Below are 21,687 nucleotides of genomic sequence, written 5' to 3'. Positions count from 1 at the left end.
GAACTTTATAACCATTTCTCTACATTTTTTTAAAATGTCAAAATAATCAGAATTTTCAAAGGAGAATTTTATCGAATTTGAGTCTAAATGGAAGTTAACAATCTCATGTCTTGTTTTTATCTTGCAGCTCAATGGTAATTGCATTCTCCCTTGTTCTTCCAAAACTAGGAAATACACTTTTCACAATTCCTCAAAAATCCTGAGATGCAGAGTTGTCACAAACTGTTGCCTCTTTGTTCTTACCTCTTGGAGTCCTACATCTGTTGTTTTGTAGCAAATCATTGCTATTCTTTTGTTTACGTTATAGTAGCATAGTGGATTTCTAAACCTGGGGGAGTCAGCAGGGGAGTGGTTTGTTTTGGGGGTTTGTGTTTTTGTTTTTTTTTTTTTTTAAATCGGTGAGATTCAGCTCCAGTGCAGTTTCACTTCTCCAGTACCTCTCTGTGAGTACTCCTGCTTGTTTCTTTTCATTGCTGAGGAACTAGCTTAGGAAGGTTAATTTCCTGAAACACAGAAATTAATCTGGTGACAAAGACAATGTCTGTGGTCTAAACATACGTGTAAAATCCTGTAGACATTAAACTAAATCGTGTGCCCAGAGAATTGACAAGAATGGTAGGCTCTAACTGTGGTTCAGCATTGTCTGATCTTTTCAGTGTTACAAATCCAAACACACTTCGAAGATGAACTGATGACTCAGTAGCCCAGTGAAAATTCTCACCAATTCTTTACTTCTCATATAGATCCTACTGAGGAGAGTCCGTGCAAGCACAATAGCTTGCCAGAGCCTGGCGCACCCCACTTGCTGGCAGGGAGCAGCAGTGGATTGTGTCTTGAGTTTATTGTGTTGTCCCAGCTCTATCTAGTTGTGGATGATTGTCAGTGAAAATATTGCCCGTCTGTTGGGCTGGAACTGTGCCAAACCTTATGAAAACGGGGATTGGACCGTAGGGTTGGCATGTGTGTGAAGAAGGGGGATACCTACTTGGTGGTTGTTTTTTAGTACTGGTTCTTTGAGGCTTAGCTAGAGTTTGTCAAATTAGGCTTGGTGTAGAAGCCAAACCTTTTTTCTTTTGTGTTGCAGCAGATAACCAACAGGGGACTGTAGCTATCCCCTTCAAACTAGTTTCGAAGGAGATACTAAACTCTTCAGTCTTTGCTGAAGCTGTAGGGATGGTGACCCCCACTTTCCCTTAGCAGTGAAGGCAATTAGAACATGTGCATTTGAAAACTGCAAGCTCTGTAAATATGTTTGCACCCACACGTCAAGTGGATACATTCAGAAATGGCTTTGAGGTGTTTGATACTGTTGATCAGTAAACATGTTGATCTAATACGTAAAGCTTTCCTGGATGACAGCTTCTACTTTTTGCTCATTCCCTATGGCTTTATAGAGATTGGCGTCGAGGAGACGCAAGAGATGATGAAAGACCTTTCCGACGAGGGGATGATCTGCCCCGACGAGGAGATGATCTGCCTCGACGTGGTGCTGCAGAAGAAAAGGAACGTCCTTCTATGGAATCAACAGAGGACAGGCCACCTAGGCGTGAGGGGGATGAGGACAGGCCACCTAGGCGTGAAGGGGATGAGGACAGACCGACCAGGCGTGGTTTGGATGATGATAGAGGGAGCTGGCGGGCTGCAGATGACGACAGAGGTCCCAGACGCGCTTTGGATGACGACAGAGGTCCCAGACGCGCTTTGGATGACGACAGGCCGCCCAGACGCGCTTTGGACGACGACAGGCCGCCCAGACGCGCTTTGGACGACGACAGGCCGCCCAGACGCGCTTTGGACGACGACAGGCCGCCCAGACGCGCTTTGGACGACGACAGGCCTCCCAGACGCGCTTTGGACGACGACAGAGGTCCCAGACGCGCTTTGGACGACGACAGAGGTCCCAGACGCGCTTTGGACGACGACAGAGGTCCCAGACGTGGCTTGGACGATGACAGAGGCAGTTGGCGTGCAGCAGATGATGACAGAGGACCCAGGCGTGGGATGGATGATGACAGGCCACCCAGACGGGCTTTGGATGATGACCGGGGCAGCTGGCGTGCCACAGATGACGACAGGGGTCCCAGGCGTGGGATGGATGACGACAGGATGTCAAGGCGTGACGATGACAGGGGACCGTGGCGTAGCGCAGATGATGACAGGCTCTCCAGACGAGATGATGACAGGGGTCCATGGCGTAGCAGTGAAGATTCAAGGCCAGGTCCTTGGAGACCATTTGGTAAACCAGGTAAAATATAACAATATAATAAACTTCCTTCCAAAGCATGTGTTACCCTAGTAGATAATGGATGTAATGTAACTTGGTGCCAGGGATAGGAGAATCAACTCTGAAAATATCTGGATTAATTTGGTTAATGTGGACACTCCTTTACTTAATATAATTAAACCTTTTAATTTGGTTGAATTAAGAAAAAAATACAGCAGTGTTTATTGCTTGCCTGGAAGATAGCTAAAGGCCACATAGGAATGCTGGTAATTTACCTATGTGCAAAACCAAAACATTATATAAGTTGAATGCTCTGATGGGAGAGAAACATTCTCACTAGATGAGCACACCTTGGTCCCCTTCCCTGCCCCCTCAATACATCTGAAATTAACCTCCTCCTAAGGAGTATTGTGACACATCATTTTAAAGGGTTTTGTTTTGAAACCTTTTTTTGTGTACAAAGAGAGTCCTGTTTTTACCATTTTTTTGCTTTTGTGTCTGCCTTTCTTGAAAAATCCTGCTTTGGATTGGACTAGGTGACCTTCTGCAGTCCTTTACAATCCGAATTATCCTATATGTGTACAGTTTATTTCTAGTCTTAAGTCTTGTCGGTGGTGACTAGTACAACTGTTTCTGATTCTTTTCAGAACTGTTGATGGCATTTAAATGTTAGATATGATTTTGATTTCCTGGTTCTTTTTATTCAGATTTATGTATTCACAGGAGCCACATCAACTTTTATAGATGCTAATTCTGTAATCCAAACCTGTAGAAAAGTTATCATAAATCTCAATACTTGCACTCCAACAGCTTTCTCCTTTTTCCTATTTAAAGAAAAGGCAGGCTGCGTAATAAAGAACTCCCATTCATAAATAAATAACTGAACAATACTCCAGGATGCACTGTGTACGTAGATGATGAATGATAGTCATATTTTAAAGTAGTGCTTTAAAAAGCAGTAAGTTCTTAAAAATCTGCTTGCCTAAAATCTCCTCCCTTTTGGATTTTCACAAAGGAATCTGCTGTCTAAGCTACCCCTTTTACTTCTTCCTACACTTGTTTTGCACGAGACCCTTGAGGAGTTTGTGGTTTCTGACTGAAAACTGTAGGGAGTGATCAGCTCTGCTAAAGTGTTACTGGCAGGCCTGCTAAATGAGGTGTGTATTACTGACTTCATATTAAGCAGTTTCTACAGTGTCTTGTCTGTGACTCCCACTCAATGTGCATACTTTTTACAGCATCTTGAGTTGGATCCTCAGGGATCGAAACTTGAAGAACCAGTTTCTGTGAGGGAGGTAAAGGATTCTTTGTCTACAGAGAGATCAGAGGTTGATCACAAATTCCTTCGACTGTGTTTCTTTCTTGTAGGTGGATGGAGAGAACGAGAAAAGGCTCGTGAGGATAGCTGGGGGCCTCCCCGAGACTCCAGACCTCCAGGAGACCGTGACTGGGATAGAGACAAAGATCGTGATGAAAATGAGAAAGACCGTGATTTTGACAGAGATAGAGATTTTGATAGAGATGATCGTTTCAGGCGTCCCAGGTTTGACTTCTCTATTTAAATACTTCTAGAATGTTTGTTTAAAAAAAAAAAAAAAAAAAAAGGAAAAACGTGCCCTATTGCTAAAGAAATGATGTGACACAATGGTTGGTTTGTATGAAATTAAGCACTAAATGGATAGTGGCATTTTGGGGTTTCTTGGTTTGTTATTTTTAAGACAAGGTTCACTGTTTACAGAAGGAATCCCAAAACGCTTTACTGCTTTTAATTTTTTTTTTAACCTGTTATCAAGAGAATTTCATATTAGGCTCCAGAAGAACAGAAAATGTTTTGAAGTATGTCAGTAGGTTAAATAGAGACCCACTGGGCCTGAAAATATCTGTGGTGTGATTTGTTATTGCTCCTTTTCATAGCAAAGGTAAAATCTTAACATTTAGTCTTTGTTTTGAATGGCAAAAGGGATGACGTTGGTTGGAGAAGAGGACCAGCTGAGGAAACTTCTAGCTGGAGAGATTCAAGTCGTCGTGAAGAATGGGACAGAGGTGGTCGTGACATGAGAGATCGACGCGGTGATGACAGAGATCCACCCCTCAGAAGAGGACCACCCCTCAGATCTGACCGTGAAGAACGTATGTTTATTTAGTGTTCCTGAAGGCTTATGTTCATGTTATTCTGACAGCATTAGGATGTGGTAAAATAAGTTGTATTTTCAGCCACTTAAATGCCCTTTGCATGAGCAAAGTAATAGAATCTGAGTAGTGTAATTGGAAATTTTAACTTGAATCTTAAGGGTTTTTTTAGTTGTACTCTTTTCTATCATAGCAGCATTTCATGTCTGCAGTAGAAGGATAGTATTTTAAGTATGCAGTTTTCATAGTAGGATTACGTTCAGGGTGAATGAAATTCTTGTACTTAAATTATCAAGCTAGACATTTGAGAAGGTAATTTCTGTCTCATTTCTTAGAACCATTAAAATGTTTGGAAATATTTCCAAACAAGGCTTTGTGGATTTTACACTATTAATGGTATTGATATTGATGAACAATGTATTTTAACTACATACATTAATCTGTTTTAATTATATACATTTATTAAACCTTTGCTGTGATCTAAAAATACAGTAGCAGCAAATATATTTAGCCTGAGCCACCACGTCTTCCAGTTCTGGTGTTCTCATGTTCAGGATCTCATGTGGTCTCTGCCCCAAGTGTGGGTGCTCCCAGGGGAGCAGACTGGAACTGAACTCGTCATATGGGGCTTCAGCTGGCGGAAAGGCTAAGGGTTGTCAGTGTGGAGGTTATTTGTTTTTAATATATCAAGAAGTTTTGGTACTTGACTGTCTGGTTTGGTATTTGAGACAGCTTTTTTCATACAAACTGGGGTAGAATTCTTAACATTGTTGGTGGAAATGAACAATTTTTCATACAGCAAAGGATGGGGAATGGTGTTACCAGTGGAGTTGTGTCAGTCAGTGCCGTTTACACCTCTGATTTCAGTAGCTGAAGAGTAGTTTGCTGTCTTTTGAGACAATGAACACCTAAACATTTTCCACAAGTGTTTTTAAGTTAGGGTTTTTTGGTTTTCAGGGTTCAGTCATTCCTAAGGAGATGCTTTTGTGCTTTTAATTCTGATAATAATATAAGAATATATTTTTACATCATAAAACAATGTACATTAACAGAGCATTTTTATTGCAGTTGTTGTGTTTTAAAAGATTACACTTGGGTTGCTTATAACAATCCTGAATCTGAAAAGAGGCTTGAGTAGTTCCTGTCCATTACTTCACTATAAAATTAAACTGTGCATTTGGCTGTCATTGTCACATTACCTCTTGGCAAGGCTGAGAATCAGTAAATCAGACTGTCAGTGCTGGGCATATTTGTTTAAACTCTTGCAGGCTGCTGGTGGAGCATGGCAAACATTATTCTATTGTCTTTCTGTATTTGTAGCAAGCTCATGGCGGCGTGCTGAGGATAGGAGAGAAGAACGTGGAGAAGAACGTGAAACAGCTCGACGATCAGCTCCAGCTCCTGCTGCTCCTCCAGCTTCTGCTCCCCCGCCAGCATCAAAAGATCGAGAAAGAGATGGGGAGAAGGAGAAAGGTTCCTGGAAAACGGAAAAGGAGCGTGAGCCCCTTCGCCGTACTAAGAATGAGACAGATGAAGAAGGGTGGACCACTGTACGACGTTAAGTGAAAAATCAGAGTTTAACCAATGTTTTAGCTTTGATTTGATCGAATCCATGGATTATATTTGTGCTTATAAACATTCTGAATTGGAATTCTTTAACAAATGTTTGAGGTAACGTGAAAGCATGAGCTTGAATTACTTATATAGATTGATCATGCACAAAACTCACAGCAGAAGGTTGGAAATTAAATGCCAGTTTCTGAAATTTCAAATTATGCTTATTTCATGGGTCATTTGTTGCTAAAATAAAAAGAAGCAAGCCCAACAGCTGTCTTGAGTAATGCTTCTATCTCGCATCAAAACACGCTGACCTTTTTATTTTTAGTCTTTCTTAATTTGGAATGGGCTATTATTGTCACAGAACATGCATTTGAAGACACCTGTTTCGCACAGTGGAATTACTGAAAAAGCTGAGCAAAATCAGTTTCCATAATTAGCCAAAAAAATAGAAAAAAAAACCCATAAAAGCCCTTTTACCAGATATAGGTGTCTGCAAGGGCAGGCGGTTTCCAAGAGACATTTTATCACTATCTGAATTCAGTAAGTTGTTCAAATTTGAATTAAATACAATAAACGTGATGAGTGTTAGCTACACTGGGATATTTTCCATATATTTACTTGAATATGTAACACCTATGAGGCCATTTTGCAGTCATTGTTCCAGTAATGTATACTGCTGCAGTGTACAACCACAAAACTTAAAGCTTTTACAATTCAAGTGTTTTGATAAGCATATGGCTATGTATTTTCTGTTGCCAATATCACAGCTGCTTTTTCCATTACTGGATAATTCATGCCTTTCAAGAATTTATAAATATTGTCATATTTAAAATGTGTGGTTTTGGAGAAATTGTTGAATTTCCCCCCACTTCTGTCTTCAGGGTCAATTCTTTCCCTTTCCAAAAAAGTGATTTGTGGTAATGGCTGTGTTGACTTCAATTTTGGGGTGCGGTAACAATGATTAACTGGTGATACTGAAGCCAACACAGAACTTGCTGCTGTGTGTTTCTTCAATGATAAATAAACAACTTAAGGAATTAACTGCTGCAGTCTTGACTCTTTAGTAACTTCCTGCAATGCATGTTAATGCAGAACAGCTGTTGAACATCTCTCTTCTGTGTATACCTGTTTCTGTGACAGCTGAAAGAGAATGTGGGAACACCTGGGATGGATTCTTCCTGAGAAACCTGGTTTAATTTAATGGGCATGAACAGAAATTCTAATACTCCTCTTGAGCTTTCCAGATCCTCTTCACTTCTTGGGGAGAAACTTGCTCTCATAGTCATCATCTGAGGGGCAGATCTTTGAGCCTTTGGAGCTTGTCACTTCACTTAATTGCTGATTGAGTCACTGAATTCCTTCAGAACAGTTGTATTTTCTAAACAAACCAACAAGCCCATTTCTTTGTACCTCATGTGGATGGAACTAGGGTGTGGCAGCTATCCAGTAACAGAGTGCTTCCTGGATTTGGGGTAGTGGGTGCTGCTGCCATCCTTGCGTTCTGTCATAGGATTACAGGATCATTCTTCTCAAGAGAGACCCCCAGAGCCCAGTGGTCCAAGTTCTTGCTATGAAGTCAGACATTGTTACTCAGAACCATGTCTTTCCAGTGTGAAAATCTCCAAGGCTGGAGACTGCATAACCTTTCTGGGCAGCCTCTTCCAACGCTTGACTGCTCCCACAGTGAAAAGCGTAGCCCTCTCTCTTTTTAGCTTCTGCCTGTTGCCTCATCCTGCTCAGGCATTGCTGTGAAAAGCCCAACTCCATTTTCCTGGTAGGCACAGGCTAGCTGCTGTTGGTCTTTCCGAAGCGTTCCCTTCTCCAGGCTGAACAAGCCCTCTTCCCTCAGCCTTTCCTCCCAGGCAGGTGCTCCAGCCCCCAACCATCTTGTTGGCCCTCTGCTGAACTCACTCACTCCGATCCTCCTTATATGGGGGCAGATGGGACTCAGGACTGCATGCAGCAGTCAAGGTGAGGCCTTCTGAGTGCTGAGTAGAGGGGGATGCTCCCTCCCCTCATCTCCAGCCCAAGACTTGGCTTGAGCTCAGCTTAATGCCTGCCAGGGCCTGGAGGCATTTGAGCCACCCCCTCAGTCTATCACTGCAAGGGCTTCTCCCTTGGCAGTGCAGGGCTCTGCCCTTCTCCATGTTGAATTTCATCAGGCTCCTGTCCAGCCTATCTTGATCCCTGTGCGTGGCAGCCCTGCCCCACATGCATTGACTGGACCTCCCTGTTTGGTGCCATCCACAACCCTGCTGCTGCCTCCAGGTCCTTAAGGAAGGTGTCAGCCAGGTCCCCAGACAGCCCCTGTGACACCCTGCTCCAGGTGGAGCCCAGCCCATTGACCATCCTGCTGAGCCTCGACATCCACCCATGTTTTCTGCCTGCCTGGTTGTCCAACACTCTGGGCTGTAACAGCCACACCTGGGTACGAGTGCTTGAGACAGCACTGAAAGCCTTGCTGAACTTGAGATTAAGAACATCTGCTGCTCCTTCCCTTGGCCACAAAGTTATTTTGTTGTAGAAGGCAGGTGAGTCACCCATGATTTACCCCCAGTAAATCCATGCTGACCACTCCCAGTCACCTTCTCCAGCCTGTGCCCAAAAACATGCTAGAAGAGACTTCCTCCATGGTGTCACTTCAGCCCCAGGAAAAACCATCAAGCCTGTAGTTCCTTAGATGGTCCTTTTGGCCTTTTTTGACGCTGGGTGCAACTCTCCTTTCTCCAGTCATCAGGGAGATGTAAAGAGTGATTGTACCTCCAGTTGCATATTTTTTATTTTATCCAAACAAAGCCATTTTTACATGGCGATGAACGTTAGCGATCATTGTACCAGCTAAAGCTCTGTTCCCAAATCTGCATTCTTAACTTCCATTATTTGAGACTGCGGTGCTGCCAACACATGTAAAATTCTCAGGACTGGGCAGCCTGAAAGAACATCTGCAAGATGAGAGCTTTACAGACATGCCCCTGTGCTTATTTTACTGCTTGATCATTTTAGACTAAATTCTAACTAGTGATCAAAAGCCAGCACTGACAAAATCTAACAGCTAAAACTGCCATCTACTGCCATAATTACACACTGGCACAAAGTTCAGTTCCCCGAAAAACGTTGCCGAAGTCAATTCTCTGTCAAGCACTGCTGCATTTGATTGATTCATGTCCGTTTAAACATCTAGCGTTTTCAGTGAACCTTAGAATACAAACTGTCACGTGCTTGTCTTGAGAAGGCAGAACTTAAGGCTGCTGCTGGTTAAATGGATGCAAATGCTGCTCAGCTAAAACAAATCTCCAAGAGCAGAGCAAGACAGGTGACCATGAACAGTTCAGTTTCCTCCCTCCTCCAGGAGCAGCCCAGAGACTGATCCCTGGCTGCTGGGCAGGGCTGAGGACTGTCAGCGCTCAGCAGGAGTGGGGTGTACACATTTTAATTGTATTTTCTCTGAAGTGCCTTTGTTCTAAAAAACCAAAATCAAATCAGTATTCCTATAGGAGACTTGGCAGACCAGAGCAGGGGCAGTGAATGAGGCAGTGCCATGCCAGCCTGGGCACAGCCACCACTGCACCTCAGTTCAGTCACAGCCTTGGTCACACGGGCCTCGGTGCAGCCATGAGCATGTTGGGGAGCGACGGTGCAGCCGGGCTGGTGGACAGCCCTGGGGCAACCTCAAACAAGAGCAGCACTAAAAGCCTTCTCTGTCTGTAAATTAAATGTATCTGCCTTTATTGTTTTAATATCCCTGGGCTGCACTCATTGACAGGAACTGCTACATTTAAGCAAGTTTTCCTTATGTAACTAAAAGGAACTGTTAAATTGTGTAAGCCTACAAAGTGAAGGTGTTAGGTCAGTGAAATGCAAGACAAGTTTACCTGTCACTCAGGTACTAGCAACTGTCCTGTGAGGCTTACTGCAGAATGGCAAGAAGCAGGCACATGGATGGCACAACAGGAGCACCTGATCCTATTTTGCCACAGCAGGACCAGCTTGACCTGAAATGCTCCACACTGTGTCTGGGCCTGCTCTTAAAAAGAATTATTAATGCATTTAATTACGGTAGGATGGAGATTCTACAGGCTATTCCATTGCTTTTTGCTTTTCAAAACCTCCCTTGCTGCAATTCAAGCTTTGTTAGTCCTTTCACTCTTGGGCAGGAGGACAATTTACTGGCTTTGCTACACCTTTTTCCACATTTGAAGATTTAGCATATCATTCCTGCATTGCCCAGACTATAGGCATGTTAGAAGTCATTATCTTCCTCCCCACCTGACTGTTAGCAGACTATCTCCAGTATATATTATCCCATATATTTGGTGGATCAAACTGGCACATCTATGGGTAGTAAAGACATTTTATAGCCATCATGGTTTAGTCCTAGAGGAGCTACCGGAGGCAGCAGCAAGACTGAGAGCAAGCTGTCCAGACAGGACTTGCACTACAGATGGGTACAGACTAACCTGGCTCCAGCTGGCTCAAGTTAGCTATGCACCTGAAAGTAGTTTTTAATTAGAAGTAGCTTGCTTTTTGCCAATACTACAGTCAACTGAGGATTATCATAGGCTATCCAATACTCTATTTCACTTACCAGAATATCACTATGGAAAAGATTTCATCACTTACATGCTTAGGAATATTTCCCCTTAATAAAGTGATTCTCTGAGGATAAAATATTTCATTTAAGTAGTGACTGTAATACTTTCATTTGCAGATGGCGGTAGAATAAATGAAAATAATATCAGGCTTGCTTTTCTTAGACCTCTTCTGTGGAGCATATAACAGCTTCCAACCTCAGCTGCTTTCAGATTAATCTATTTGCTGTTCCTAGGATTTAAGTTACTAATGTAAAGTGCTTCCAGTAATTTAAGGAATCAAAGTAACACTATAAACACCATCTATTGTAAGCTTTTCAGGGTGACCAAGAGCAAGCATGTTTCTGCTTACTCAGTGCCACAAGGAGTGTGCTGGTGCACAGGAAATTTCAGCAGCTTAAAAGAACCAAGGATGTCTTAAAGGTTCAGTCTTTATAAGACACTGACTTGCAAAAGCTTAAGGGCAAGCTGTCCTGTTGAATGATCATGTAAAGTGACTGAAGAGCCTTGCTCTCAGGCTGCCTTTTGGTGCTTCTGAATCTTGTCATTTCCTCTCTGGAATAGTTTGGTTTGGGGTTTTTTCCTCCCCTTCCTTCCCCCCCACCCCGACCTAGCCTTTTGAAGCTGTTACTCTACCGTCTTACCTGTTAAGGCTTTGATCAGATGTCTAAGGCCGAGTAGTGGCAACGACAGGCAGCTCTTGGCCTTTCCACAGCAAGGCTGCCAGCATGCGTGTAGGACGAGAGAGGAACCATGAGTGACAGGCAGCAGCGGACGCCATTGGTGCAAGAGTTTTCCTCTTACACAGGCAGAGGGAAGAAAGAGGCACTGCAGAAGGCCAGCACCATCCAAGGCAGGGGATCTTCCGGCATCTTGATGAATTTCCAAACATTGCAATAGGGCTCTTGCTATACAGTAGCTTAATGTACAGACCACAGGCGAGGTGGGTACACAGCAAACGCTGCAAGGAGCACCTCGGATCCAGCCCTGCCAGAATTACCCCTCAGAAAACACCCAAGAAAGCTTTTCTTAGATCTTGCTTGCTTTTGTGTCCAGTAACAGTCAACTGCATTAAAATGTATGTACCGATCCTCAAACTTCCCACAAGGAGGTAACAAAAGTACAGAGGAAAACTCTTCCCACAGCATCACACTTTTGCTTCACTCCAGTGTGTGGTGGATACAGATTCAGCATATGGGGACCAGGCATCACAAAACCAAACACACCTAACTTCTAACAGCTCAGAAGAGCCCGTGGTGCAAGCCCCACAGAATGAGACAATACACAACAGATACTTAGCACAAGGAGAGGGCAGCTGCAAGCCCCACTGCATTTGGGAATTAGACCTGACACCATCTTTGGAGGCATTTGATGAAGATTTAAGAGAATATTTCCACACAAAATCAGTTTCTCCCTCCTAATTGCTGCAGCTGTGAGTCAACAGCAGTGATAAATAATGAAACCCAGGCTCTCCTTCCCAGCCCACCTCGCCTGTGTTTTGGGTCCATTCTTAACTATCCCACTCTCCCCCTTCTCCTGCCTGCATCCCCCACCCTTCTGGGCAGCTTATCAAAAGGAATCCACTCAAACCTGTGTCACCCCTTACTTGCTGAGCTCCCTTTTCCTTTCTTTCTTATCTGCCCAGTGATGTCCCTGCAGTTCCTGCACAGGGCTCTCATCACCTCCCTGCTTTTGGCAGGGCCACCCTTGCAGACCGAGCACCCCTACATGTCCCCGGTGTCAGTAAAGCCATCTATAGCGTAACCCTCTCCGCACTGAGACTTTGGGCTCCTGCCCTTCAGCTCTGCAGGACTTCTAAGCAAACTACCAGCCTGCTGCTGCTCCTACTGTCTTGCCTCCAAGTCACAGTAAAAGCCATTTCTAATTTCTTGAGGATTAGAAGGAACATAGCCTGTCTGATAGTCGACACAAAGGAACTGCCATTGCCAAGGGTCCTGCATCAGCCCTGTATTGTGTACAGTCTATGTAGTGTTAAGGGTATTTGTTAACCACATGGGGTAGATAGATCCCTCCCACCTCGCAATGAGTTAAAGCCATATTCTCTCAACTCTTGAAAATACATCAACTCTCCTTCCATCGTTCTGCTACAGTCACAGCTTTCTGCTTTGTCCAGGTCTATTCTCTCCAAAGGCTTCCCATCACCCCCCTATTCTCCACCACAAACACAAGCTACATCAACACTTATTCTCTGCCATACCTACTGCCGTTCTCCCTGCTGAAAGGGCTCAGTTTGCACCCAGCCCAGAGTCATAACATTTTCAAACAAGCACTTTGATGCTTTCTCCTCTCAGACCTTCCCTAAAGCTGTGTATCGGACACAGGGACCTGCAAGACCAGGGCCATCCACCCTTGCTAGCGGGACAGTTCAGGGGTGACCATGGGGTGCTGCTCTCCCATCGTGCCAGGCAGGACATGGCAATTTTGCGGCTGAGGTGTTAATTATCAAGTGAGTAACTGAGCACGGGTCTGATCATGGTTTTAAGATCAACAAAGGAAATTGCTTAGATGTTTACTTTAAGACCCAAAACAGAGTGTTGCACCCTAATTAAACACCCTGCTATTAAGAGTTAAGACTCAGCTCTCCCACCCGGCCCCCACGGTGCGGCACCAGGCTAAACAACCCAGCTGGACAGCCCCGATGGTGTGCAGCGGTTGGGGACGTGGCCCCGGGGTGGAGACAGAACCGGGCCCGGCTGTAAGCATCGGGGGACCCCCAGCCCCGCTCTCTGGCCGCTGCTTGCTTTAACCCGCCACCCCCTCCCCCCCCGCCCCAGCCAGATCTAGCCGTAAATCCGTTTCCGTAAAAACCACATATATATTTTTTCTTACAATAAACAAATACAGTGCATCTAAGCCGCGCAAGTCCCGCGGGCCGGCGCCGGGCTCCGCGCGAGCCAGCGCGCACCGGGCACCGCGACCCCGGCCCGGCGCCCCCGCCCGCCGGCCCCCGCCTCTAACGCATCAACGTGGGAGAGGTCAAACCCACCATCCGCCTTAAAGACCAAAAAAAAAAAGATATAAAGAAACAACCCAAAAGAAGCCCCCAAAGGAGGGCGGGAGGAGGCGGGGCCGCCGGCGGGGTCCCGGTGCCTAACGGCCCTTCTTCCCCAGGGCGGTCCGGGCGTGTTTGAGCTGTTTGGCCGCCTGCATTTTGGAGAGAGGGCAGTACTTGATGGTGTGGGCATTGTCGCCGCTGGCGCCGCAGAGGGGGCAGGTGTAGCGCCGCAGCACCGGGCAGAGGACGCGGCCGTCGGGTCCCTTGAGGATGTGGGTGGTGTAGAGGGCCACCGCCTCCTTGTTGTTCCGGCAGAAGACGCAGACCTGCAGCTCGGGTTTGAGCAGGCGGGAGGCGGCCCGCGGGTGGGCCGGCAGCCGCCCCGCCACCACCACGCCGCCCCACGCGTGGGGCGAGCCCTCCCGGCCCGGGTGCTCCCCCGAGCAGTCGAAGACAACGGCGGCGGGGCCGCCGCGCCCGGGGAAGGGGCTGAAGTCGGCGAAGCGCTCCTCCAGCAGGCCCCCGCTGTGGTGGTGGTGATGCCCGCACAGGTCCAGGTCGTGCAAGTCCAGCGCGCCCTCGAAGTACGGCCCCGCCGCCTCTTCCTCCTCCTCTTCCTCCTCCTCCTCCTCGGCCGGCGGCACGGCCGCCGCCGCCACCACCACCGAGGGCGGCTCGGCGCCGAAGCCCTTGCCGGGGCGCACGGCCTTGGTGATGAGCGTGGCCAGCCCCAGGTAGTCGTTCCAGGAGTTGAAGACGTTCCCGCAGGCGCTGTGACTCCGGCCGCCGCAGCGGGCGCCCGGCAGGCACTCCACGGGCGGGAGGTGCCGATGCTGCTCCAGCTTGCCGCCGGGGAAAGCCTCCATGAGGGCGCGGCGGCCCAGGAGCGCCCGCTCCCCCCCGACGACCCGGTGCCGCTCCTGTTCCCGCCGCTACGAGTGCGCGGCCGCGCGACGCGCCTCAAATAGGGGGTGGGGGCGGGAGGGGGCGGGAGAGGCCGCCTCGCTCTCATTGGCCACCGGCCAGAACCCCCTCCAGATCATTGGCTGGCGGGCGGTGGGGAGGGGCGCTGGGAGGGGGGCCGCAGGTGTGGCGGCACGTGCGGGCGGGGCGGGTCCCGCCGAGCCCCCCCCCCCCCGGATACCCCCGGGGATCACACGGTATAGCCCAGCCCAGCCCAGCCCTGCATGGCACGGCACGGCACGGCCCGGGCCCGCTAGGGCGGCGCGGAGCCGCTCGGAGCTGGCGAAGCGCCTGTACTGGTCGGGAGGGTCCATTTTCTCCCTCCTCAGCAGAGTGATGGGCTGATCCGAGGGCTAGAGCACCTCTCCTGTCGGGACAGGCTGAGGGAGATGGGGCTGTTCAGCCTGGAGGAGAGAAGGCTGCAGGGAGACCTTGTTGTGGCCTTCCAGTACTTAAAGGGGGACTATAGGAAGGATGGGGGTAACCTCTGTAGCAGGGCCTGTTGTGGCAGGACAAGGGGTGAGGGTTTTTAAACTAAAGGAGAGTAGATTTAGACTGGATATAAGGGAGAAAATTTTTATGGTGATGGTGATGAAGCACTGGCACAGGTTGCCCAGAGAGGTGGTGGATGCCCCATCCCTGGAAACATTCCAGGTCAGGCTGGATGGGGCTCTGAGCAACCTGGTGTAGTTGGATGTCCCTGCTCACTGCAGGGGGGTGGGACTAGATGACCTGTAAAGGTCCCGTCCAACCCAAACCATTCTATGGTTGTAAGGGTAATACAAGTTTGGTAACATGCAGCCCCAAATAGAAAACAATTAGCACCTGGCAAGCTTGTTAAGTGCAACAGGCGCCTTCCCATAGGTACTAGTAAGTTGTGTGGGGCAGAGGTGATGTCTTCTTCAGGCCCCTCTTAGGAAGTGGGTTTAATTATTAATATCTAGGTTGGATATTAGGAAAAGCTTCTTCCCCAGAGGGTGGTGGAGCACTGGAAGAGACTCCCCAGGGGGGGCATCATGGCACCAAGCCTGATGCCGTTCAAGAAGCATTTGGACAAGACCCTCAGACACATGGTGTGAATTTGGGGTTGTCCTGTGCAGGGACAGGAGTTGGGCTTGATCCTTGTGGGTCCCTTCCAACTCAGGACATTCTATGATTCTATGTTCTAAAACTAATAAAAGTTTTGGATTGGGTCTCAGGTGAGGTACATGCGCTCACCTGAGCGCTGCTTGGGTGTGTGGAACTGGTCTGGTAGATTCAACCCTAAAAAGAGTCAGGGCTGACCTATGCTACGGCTGCGAGCACATCGTGTGTGGTGCATGCACGCTGAGGGTGCCGTGCGAGGGACCCTGGGCAGCAGGATGGGCACGGGTCTCTCGCAGCACCCACCCAGCGAGTCTGATGAGCCCAGGTTTCAATGGCCCAGCTCTCACTCCTGGCTGCTGCTTGCAGAGCAGTCACGGCACTGCTGGATGAGGGGCTGTGGTGGGGAGACACAGGTCCCCTTTCCTGCCCCTGACAATTCCCATCCAGTCTGGCCCCCCAGAAACCAGATCCTCTTCTGGGAAGCACCATGTGCATGCTCTTCCATTTGGGCAAAAGGAGTTAAAAATGCAGCTGCAATTAAAAATCCTATTAATTTCCAGCCCCTGGTAAGAGCTGCTGGGCTGAGCGCAGTGGGTGGAGTTTTGTCAGTAGTAAATCTGTCTCCCCTGTGCAGGGCCTTGATTTGTAGGTCTGACAGGTGCTCCCCTGGCAGGTAAAGCAGCATTACAATGTGGTTTGTTTGCAGCTGAAATTGGCAGATTTCATAAGCTCAGACATCAGAAATACCTCCCGAGGGGCTGGCTCCCTGCACCGTGAGGCCTTGATACACTTCTACAGCCATGTGAAGTGGCTGGGAAGTGGGTGTACCAAGGAACAGTGAGGATGGCTACAGGGAGTAGAGCTGACTGGAAGCAGCATTTTAGAGCATGAATGTTCTGATTGGAAAATGGGGCTCCTTTCTGTGCTGAAAACATTTGCAAAAGAGTCCTGTTCTGGAGCCATGCTCGTGGCGGGACATGGTTCTGCACCAGGTGACCACAGGGACATTTCACAGTTGTGTGGCATCAGGCTCGGCCTAGAGCCTTTCACCAAGATGCAGTTATGTGACGGGCCTTTTCTCTCTCCAGTGGAGCATTCTGGGGCCCATCCAGCGAGGCACAGGGGCATTGCCTCTCTGAACACAAATGGATGTCCTGATTTGCACAAGGGGTGAGCGTTTGCAGGTTGTGCTGGAGCTGGCAGGGAATGGCAAAGGTAACGGATGAAAAGGCACAGGGTGATCAGTCAAAGTGTTCAAGCATCATGTCCTGGGGCAATTGTTGTTACTCATCTTCTCGAAATTTTAAGAGGAAATCTTACAGAGTGAATCATTTCAAATCACTTCATGCTATAGCAGTGGAAGTAGCACAGACAGAGAGTAAAATGGTCCTGTTCCCATCACTCCTAATGTAGGGAGTGATGAAGAACACGGAGCAGCATAAAAAATATCCGCACTAGAAAAATACTGTGAAGGAGAGATAGCTGTCACCAACACTGCAGTAACAGCACCCTCTGACTGACAGCTCGTGTACAAGTACAACCCAAGTGTACAATGCATGTTGCAAAAGTTATTCCACTGCTTTCCCTGTCCAGACTTTTGCAAATGGCCGCTCACGTTCCAGGTGTGGAGCGAAGACTCAGCAGCTGGACTTGGGGGTTGGGTCTCTGCAGAGCTGTCAGGTTTCACCAGCCTGCAGCTGACCTCACTCGTTGGGTGGCATGTCACAGTGCTGGTGCAAGAGGAGGGAATGCCGCTGTTGGCAATGGAACAAGTTGACGTCTCAGTGGAACTCTTTCATCAGACAGCTTCAAACAAAAAATACGGTCATGAACAGGTAATGGACAAGTAGCTGCTTCTAGGAAGGATGCAGCATTGGTGTTTCAGTGTTCTTTGAAAATATTTTTCATTTGAAATGTTGAGAACTGCGAGAAAAACTACTGCTTTGTCCTCAGCTGAAGGTTGGGACTATTTCTAACTCTATCCCAAACTACCCTTTTGGCAACCCTTGTAAGGACTTTGACGGTGTAAAACCATAGCTGTCTTGATGGTGTCTTATGTGAGTTTTCGTGGCAATGCTGCAGAGCAACCCTTGAGAACTATTGGCTGGAGCAGAAGTGACAAATAGCTGTTGGCACTGTGAATTCAACACCATGGGCCAAACTCTGCCCAGTGAAGGGGAAAGTTTTCTGCAGTCCCTCAGAGCAGCGAGAGCCATGTCACAGATTTAAGCAGCTCTGAGCGCAGGAAGCCATTGGATCTGCTGGGAGTGAGTAATATGCTGGGCGGGGCTCGCATGGGAGCGCCTGCTGGCCGCAGGAGTTAGCTGAGCCCAGAATAGTTCCTGGGCATACACATACATACATATATATATATATATATGAATATGGAGCCATAGAGCCGTGGTAGTGGGCACCAGTGTATGTGCCACCCTGCTCCCGAGGGATGGAGCCACGGTGCTCTGGGTCACCAAACCACGCCACGGGGAGAGCCTGTCCGGGCAGTGCTCCCCTGCGTGCCATGGGTGTGGTGTCCCTGGACACTGCTGCCTCCCCAGGAAGCCTCTGAAACATGGGGTGCCAAAGCAGCGTGGTGCCACTCTTGTGCATGCCAACAGCAGGTCAGTGAGGTCTTTGTATAGAGTCGGAGGAAAGACTTCTTCATATTAAAGAAAAAATGATCTAACAGGTCATGTAACAAGAATGGTAGAAGGATTTAAGCACAGGGGGTTTTGAGTGCACGCAGGACAGCTGTCAGGTTTAGAGAGGAGATTAGCAGTTCATTTGAGAGATACATTAGGAAAAAGAGCTTACTGCGGGGGGGGCTGTTAGCTCCCTTGAGGCTGGTGAGGATTTAGTGTCTGTTAGTGTTGATGTATTGTGCATGTTATGAAGCTTGCCATCCCAGCAGCTTTGATATGTTCCAGCTTTTCTTTAAAACCCCTGTGGATGTTGAAGTGACTTTTATTTAACGTGGGAGATGTTGACAAGCTCCCCCAGGAGGCTGGCGAGTTCTCAAAAGGGTCTTTTAAAATACTAGCTTCACTACCACTTTTAGATTATTTTTCTCTCCCTCTGGAGTATCAAGGAGTGGTTTGTTTCTGACAGCACTAAAAATACATTAGGTGTCCGCTGACGCAGGAAAGATATGCCCTGTGCTGGTTGGACTCCCAGCCTAGTGTTCAGGGATCCTATCTAAAGCTTTTGGCCTAACAGATGATGCTTGTGTTTGGAAAGCTGAAGTTTATAGCACAGAGCGATCCTTCTGTTTAGAAGGTTGGAAGCAGCTGGTGAGACTAACATGGGCAAGTTAGGTTTCAGCAGAGGATACAAACACAGGTCATGAAAGTGGAGCTTCAGCTTGGAGTCTGCTCAGAGGCTGCAGTGCCTATGTTCGATGCACCCATGGGCTATTTCCCTTTTAGAAAGGGAGAGGTGCACAAGGGCTGGCACTGTACGTGCACGTGGGGTGGCTGTGCTGGTGGAGGGCTCTGAGGTGGAAGCCCCTGCTCCGTGTCGCTGGTGTCAGGAAGGTGGGTGGCCCCAGCCACGGTGCCTCCCAGGCTTCGGGGAAAGGAGGGCTGGTGCTGGCACGAAAGTGTTGGTAAGAAATGTAATGAAATTTCTCTAGCCCTTTTTATTGGCAAAAATACACTGGGATGGAAGATTAGGGAAGTAGAAGCCAGCTGTGAAACATGGCTCCTGTCTGAGGAATCTTTCTTTGAAGAAGTGCTTTTGTTTTTATTGTGTGGAAGCAGCTGGTCCTTCAAGAAGGCAGAAATCTGTTTGACTGCAAAGGAGGCAGTGGCGGTCTTGCCTTCCCCTGATCCATGTGAAGCCCATCAGGCTATTTCTGTCTATCCAAACATGTTAGGTGTTTCTGTACCAGGGTGTCAAACTTCTCCATGGTGTAGACCACAACTTCCATGTACCGTGCTGGAGGCAGGACTGACTGTCTTCAGCTACTTTGGAGTTATATGACAGTTCTCAGGCAACTACAACAAATGTTTACCTGGGCAAACAGAGCTGGTGGGGAACATAATGTATTTTTAGCTATCTTTTAAATTGATTCAGCTATTGAAAATGCAGAGCAGCACACAGTAGTAGCCAGCTCTCTAAGAACCTCCTTCTCTACCTCTTTGCATGCAGACAGCTGGAAAGAGCTGAGGGGAAAAAATAAAGGTGCTTCCAAGAGCACGTTGTTGCCTGGTGAAGAGACAGCACAATTTAAGTCTCCATTTCATGGGTGTAAAAGCAGAGGAGGCAGTTGTAGGTCCCCAGTGAAGTAGAACTAGATGGGTCACTCCCAGGTCTTGGCACCTAGCAAACCTCCCAGTTCTCCGTGACTGTAGTGGTATCTGTTCAAGGTTCAAATGAGGAACTGTGCTGCAAGAACTGGGGCTGTGATCCCAGATCAGCTCCTAGAGAACCACACAGAAATTAATAATCCTATTTAACTACAGACTTTGATGAATGCTACCAGTTGAAAGACCTGGAGTAAAATATTGATGAGCTAGCTCACAACCTGGACACTGTACCAGCTGGGCTTTGGGTGGCATGGAGAATCCAAGTAGTGGTCATGTAAGTAATGTGCACATCATAGCAGAAAGTTATATGGGCAACCTAAATATGGCTCTGATTGACTGTTGGGTGCTTGATTTTCCAGCAAAATTATATCCTTATCCCTACTGCGTTTTATCTCTAGCAATGGCATCTTCTGCATCCTGTATGGTTTGAACCTGAGCCTTCTGCAAAGCCTGAACTGCAGTCTGGCAGCATCAGTCTGGCCGTGGCCATGCATGCCACAGGGGCATGCACAGGGGCTGCTGAGGTGACAGCTGAGCCCTCTCCAGGGCTGAGAGCAAAAACTGATTTTCCTTTCCCCCAGAAAAGTTTGTCACCTGAAGCTGAGCTAGTTTTCAGGAGGCAAAGTGTTTTCTGGACACAGACCTTTTTAAATCTTCAAATTCAGAGAACCGCTGAAAGTGTTGGAAATAGTAGCAGTTCAGAAAAAAAAAATCCATGACAAGACTATTTCTACAATCAAAAATGTATCCAGTCTAATTATCATGGCTGATAAACAGTAGACACTATCAGCTCTTCCATCATCTCCTGCAAATGCATGGAATTTAAAGGAGAATGTAAAGGTCGTAGCCGACCAGCCAGGGTTTTGACTTGCCCATCCAAACTACTGCAGAAATCAAATACAAGCCAAGAATCAAATGTTTATCAGCAGAAGCCTATTTTTTCCTGAGGATACAGTAACTCACATTAATATCTCATGGAGAAGAGTGTCAAAGTAGCATAGAAATTTATATATACTGTTTATGAGAAAATCAAACAGTTTTTATGAAAACTGAAGGGTTTTTTTGTTTAAGAACAATTTGTGTTTATGTATTTTATAAATACATCGGGAAAGCTTAATAAATGCTATCAGCATTTTGGTTTCTAAATGTCAAATGAGGTTCCTTCTTACAGCAAATCAGACTAATGTTGAAACTGAAAAACACATTCTTCTGCAAAGAACCTATGAATTTGAAATAGCGCAGAAAATGTCCATTTTATATTCTATAATGAATGAAAACAAACTCTATATTACTGGGCTTTATTGTTACTGTATATCTCAAACTCAAGTAAAGTGACCAAGGCGGAATGGTTGTTTGGGGACCGACAGCTCTCTGACCCGTGCTGAGCTGCTCGACTGCAGCCGATGTGACTGCGCCCACTGACACCAGCCTGAGACCTGGCCTGTGCATTTTGAAATGCCGAGGTTGAAATCCTGGCTCGCCGGTCTCTGCTGCAGCCAGGGTTTCATCTTCGGAACTTGTCATGGCTGGCAGGTTATCATCGTGTGCCTCTGTCAGAGCCTCCCCAGCAGTGGAGTGTCAGAGGTGTGTGCTGTCAGTGCCTCTTGGAGGGTCTGGTATTTTGGGGGTTTCACACATCTAAATTTGAAGTGTTGGTTGGCTTTGCCTGTGTGTAATGCTGTTTCACGCTTTCTTGTAACTCCAGGGTAATAATAAATTAAAACCCAGCTTGGTAAACACTTAAGTGCGTGCTTACCATTACAGGCCTTGCTACAGTACTTGTAGTTTTTCTCAAAGTTGGCAGTTTCTGTTAAA

The 21,687-nt window shown here is 47.3% G+C and overlaps 2 protein-coding genes across 2 annotated transcripts in view; one reads left to right on the top strand and one right to left on the bottom strand.

Annotated features, from left to right (window-relative positions):
- EIF3A (eukaryotic translation initiation factor 3 subunit A) overlaps positions 1-6,374 on the top strand; it is a 34,286-nt gene extending 27,912 nt beyond the window's left edge. Inside the window, exons 19-22 of the mRNA XM_075107281.1 lie at positions 1,395-2,245; positions 3,593-3,767; positions 4,185-4,354; positions 5,675-6,374. Of these exons, the coding sequence (XP_074963382.1) occupies positions 1,395-2,245; positions 3,593-3,767; positions 4,185-4,354; positions 5,675-5,916 (1,438 nt within the window). The 3' untranslated portion in view covers positions 5,917-6,374. The remainder of the gene's footprint in view (positions 1-1,394; positions 2,246-3,592; positions 3,768-4,184; positions 4,355-5,674) is intronic.
- Positions 6,375-13,468: 7,094 nt separating this feature from the next.
- NANOS1 (nanos C2HC-type zinc finger 1) lies at positions 13,469-14,469 on the bottom strand. Its single transcript, XM_075107288.1, has one exon. It carries the CDS (start codon positions 14,383-14,385, stop codon positions 13,615-13,617), a length of 771 nt encoding a protein of 256 aa, XP_074963389.1. The 5' UTR covers positions 14,386-14,469; the 3' UTR covers positions 13,469-13,614.
- Positions 14,470-21,687: the final 7,218 nt, after the last annotated feature.

Source organism: Phalacrocorax aristotelis, chromosome 12 (assembly GCF_949628215.1).
Source record: "Phalacrocorax aristotelis chromosome 12, bGulAri2.1, whole genome shotgun sequence".
Taxonomy (NCBI): Eukaryota; Metazoa; Chordata; class Aves; order Suliformes; family Phalacrocoracidae; genus Phalacrocorax; species Phalacrocorax aristotelis.
This window is presented reverse-complemented; position numbering and strand designations above follow the sequence as displayed.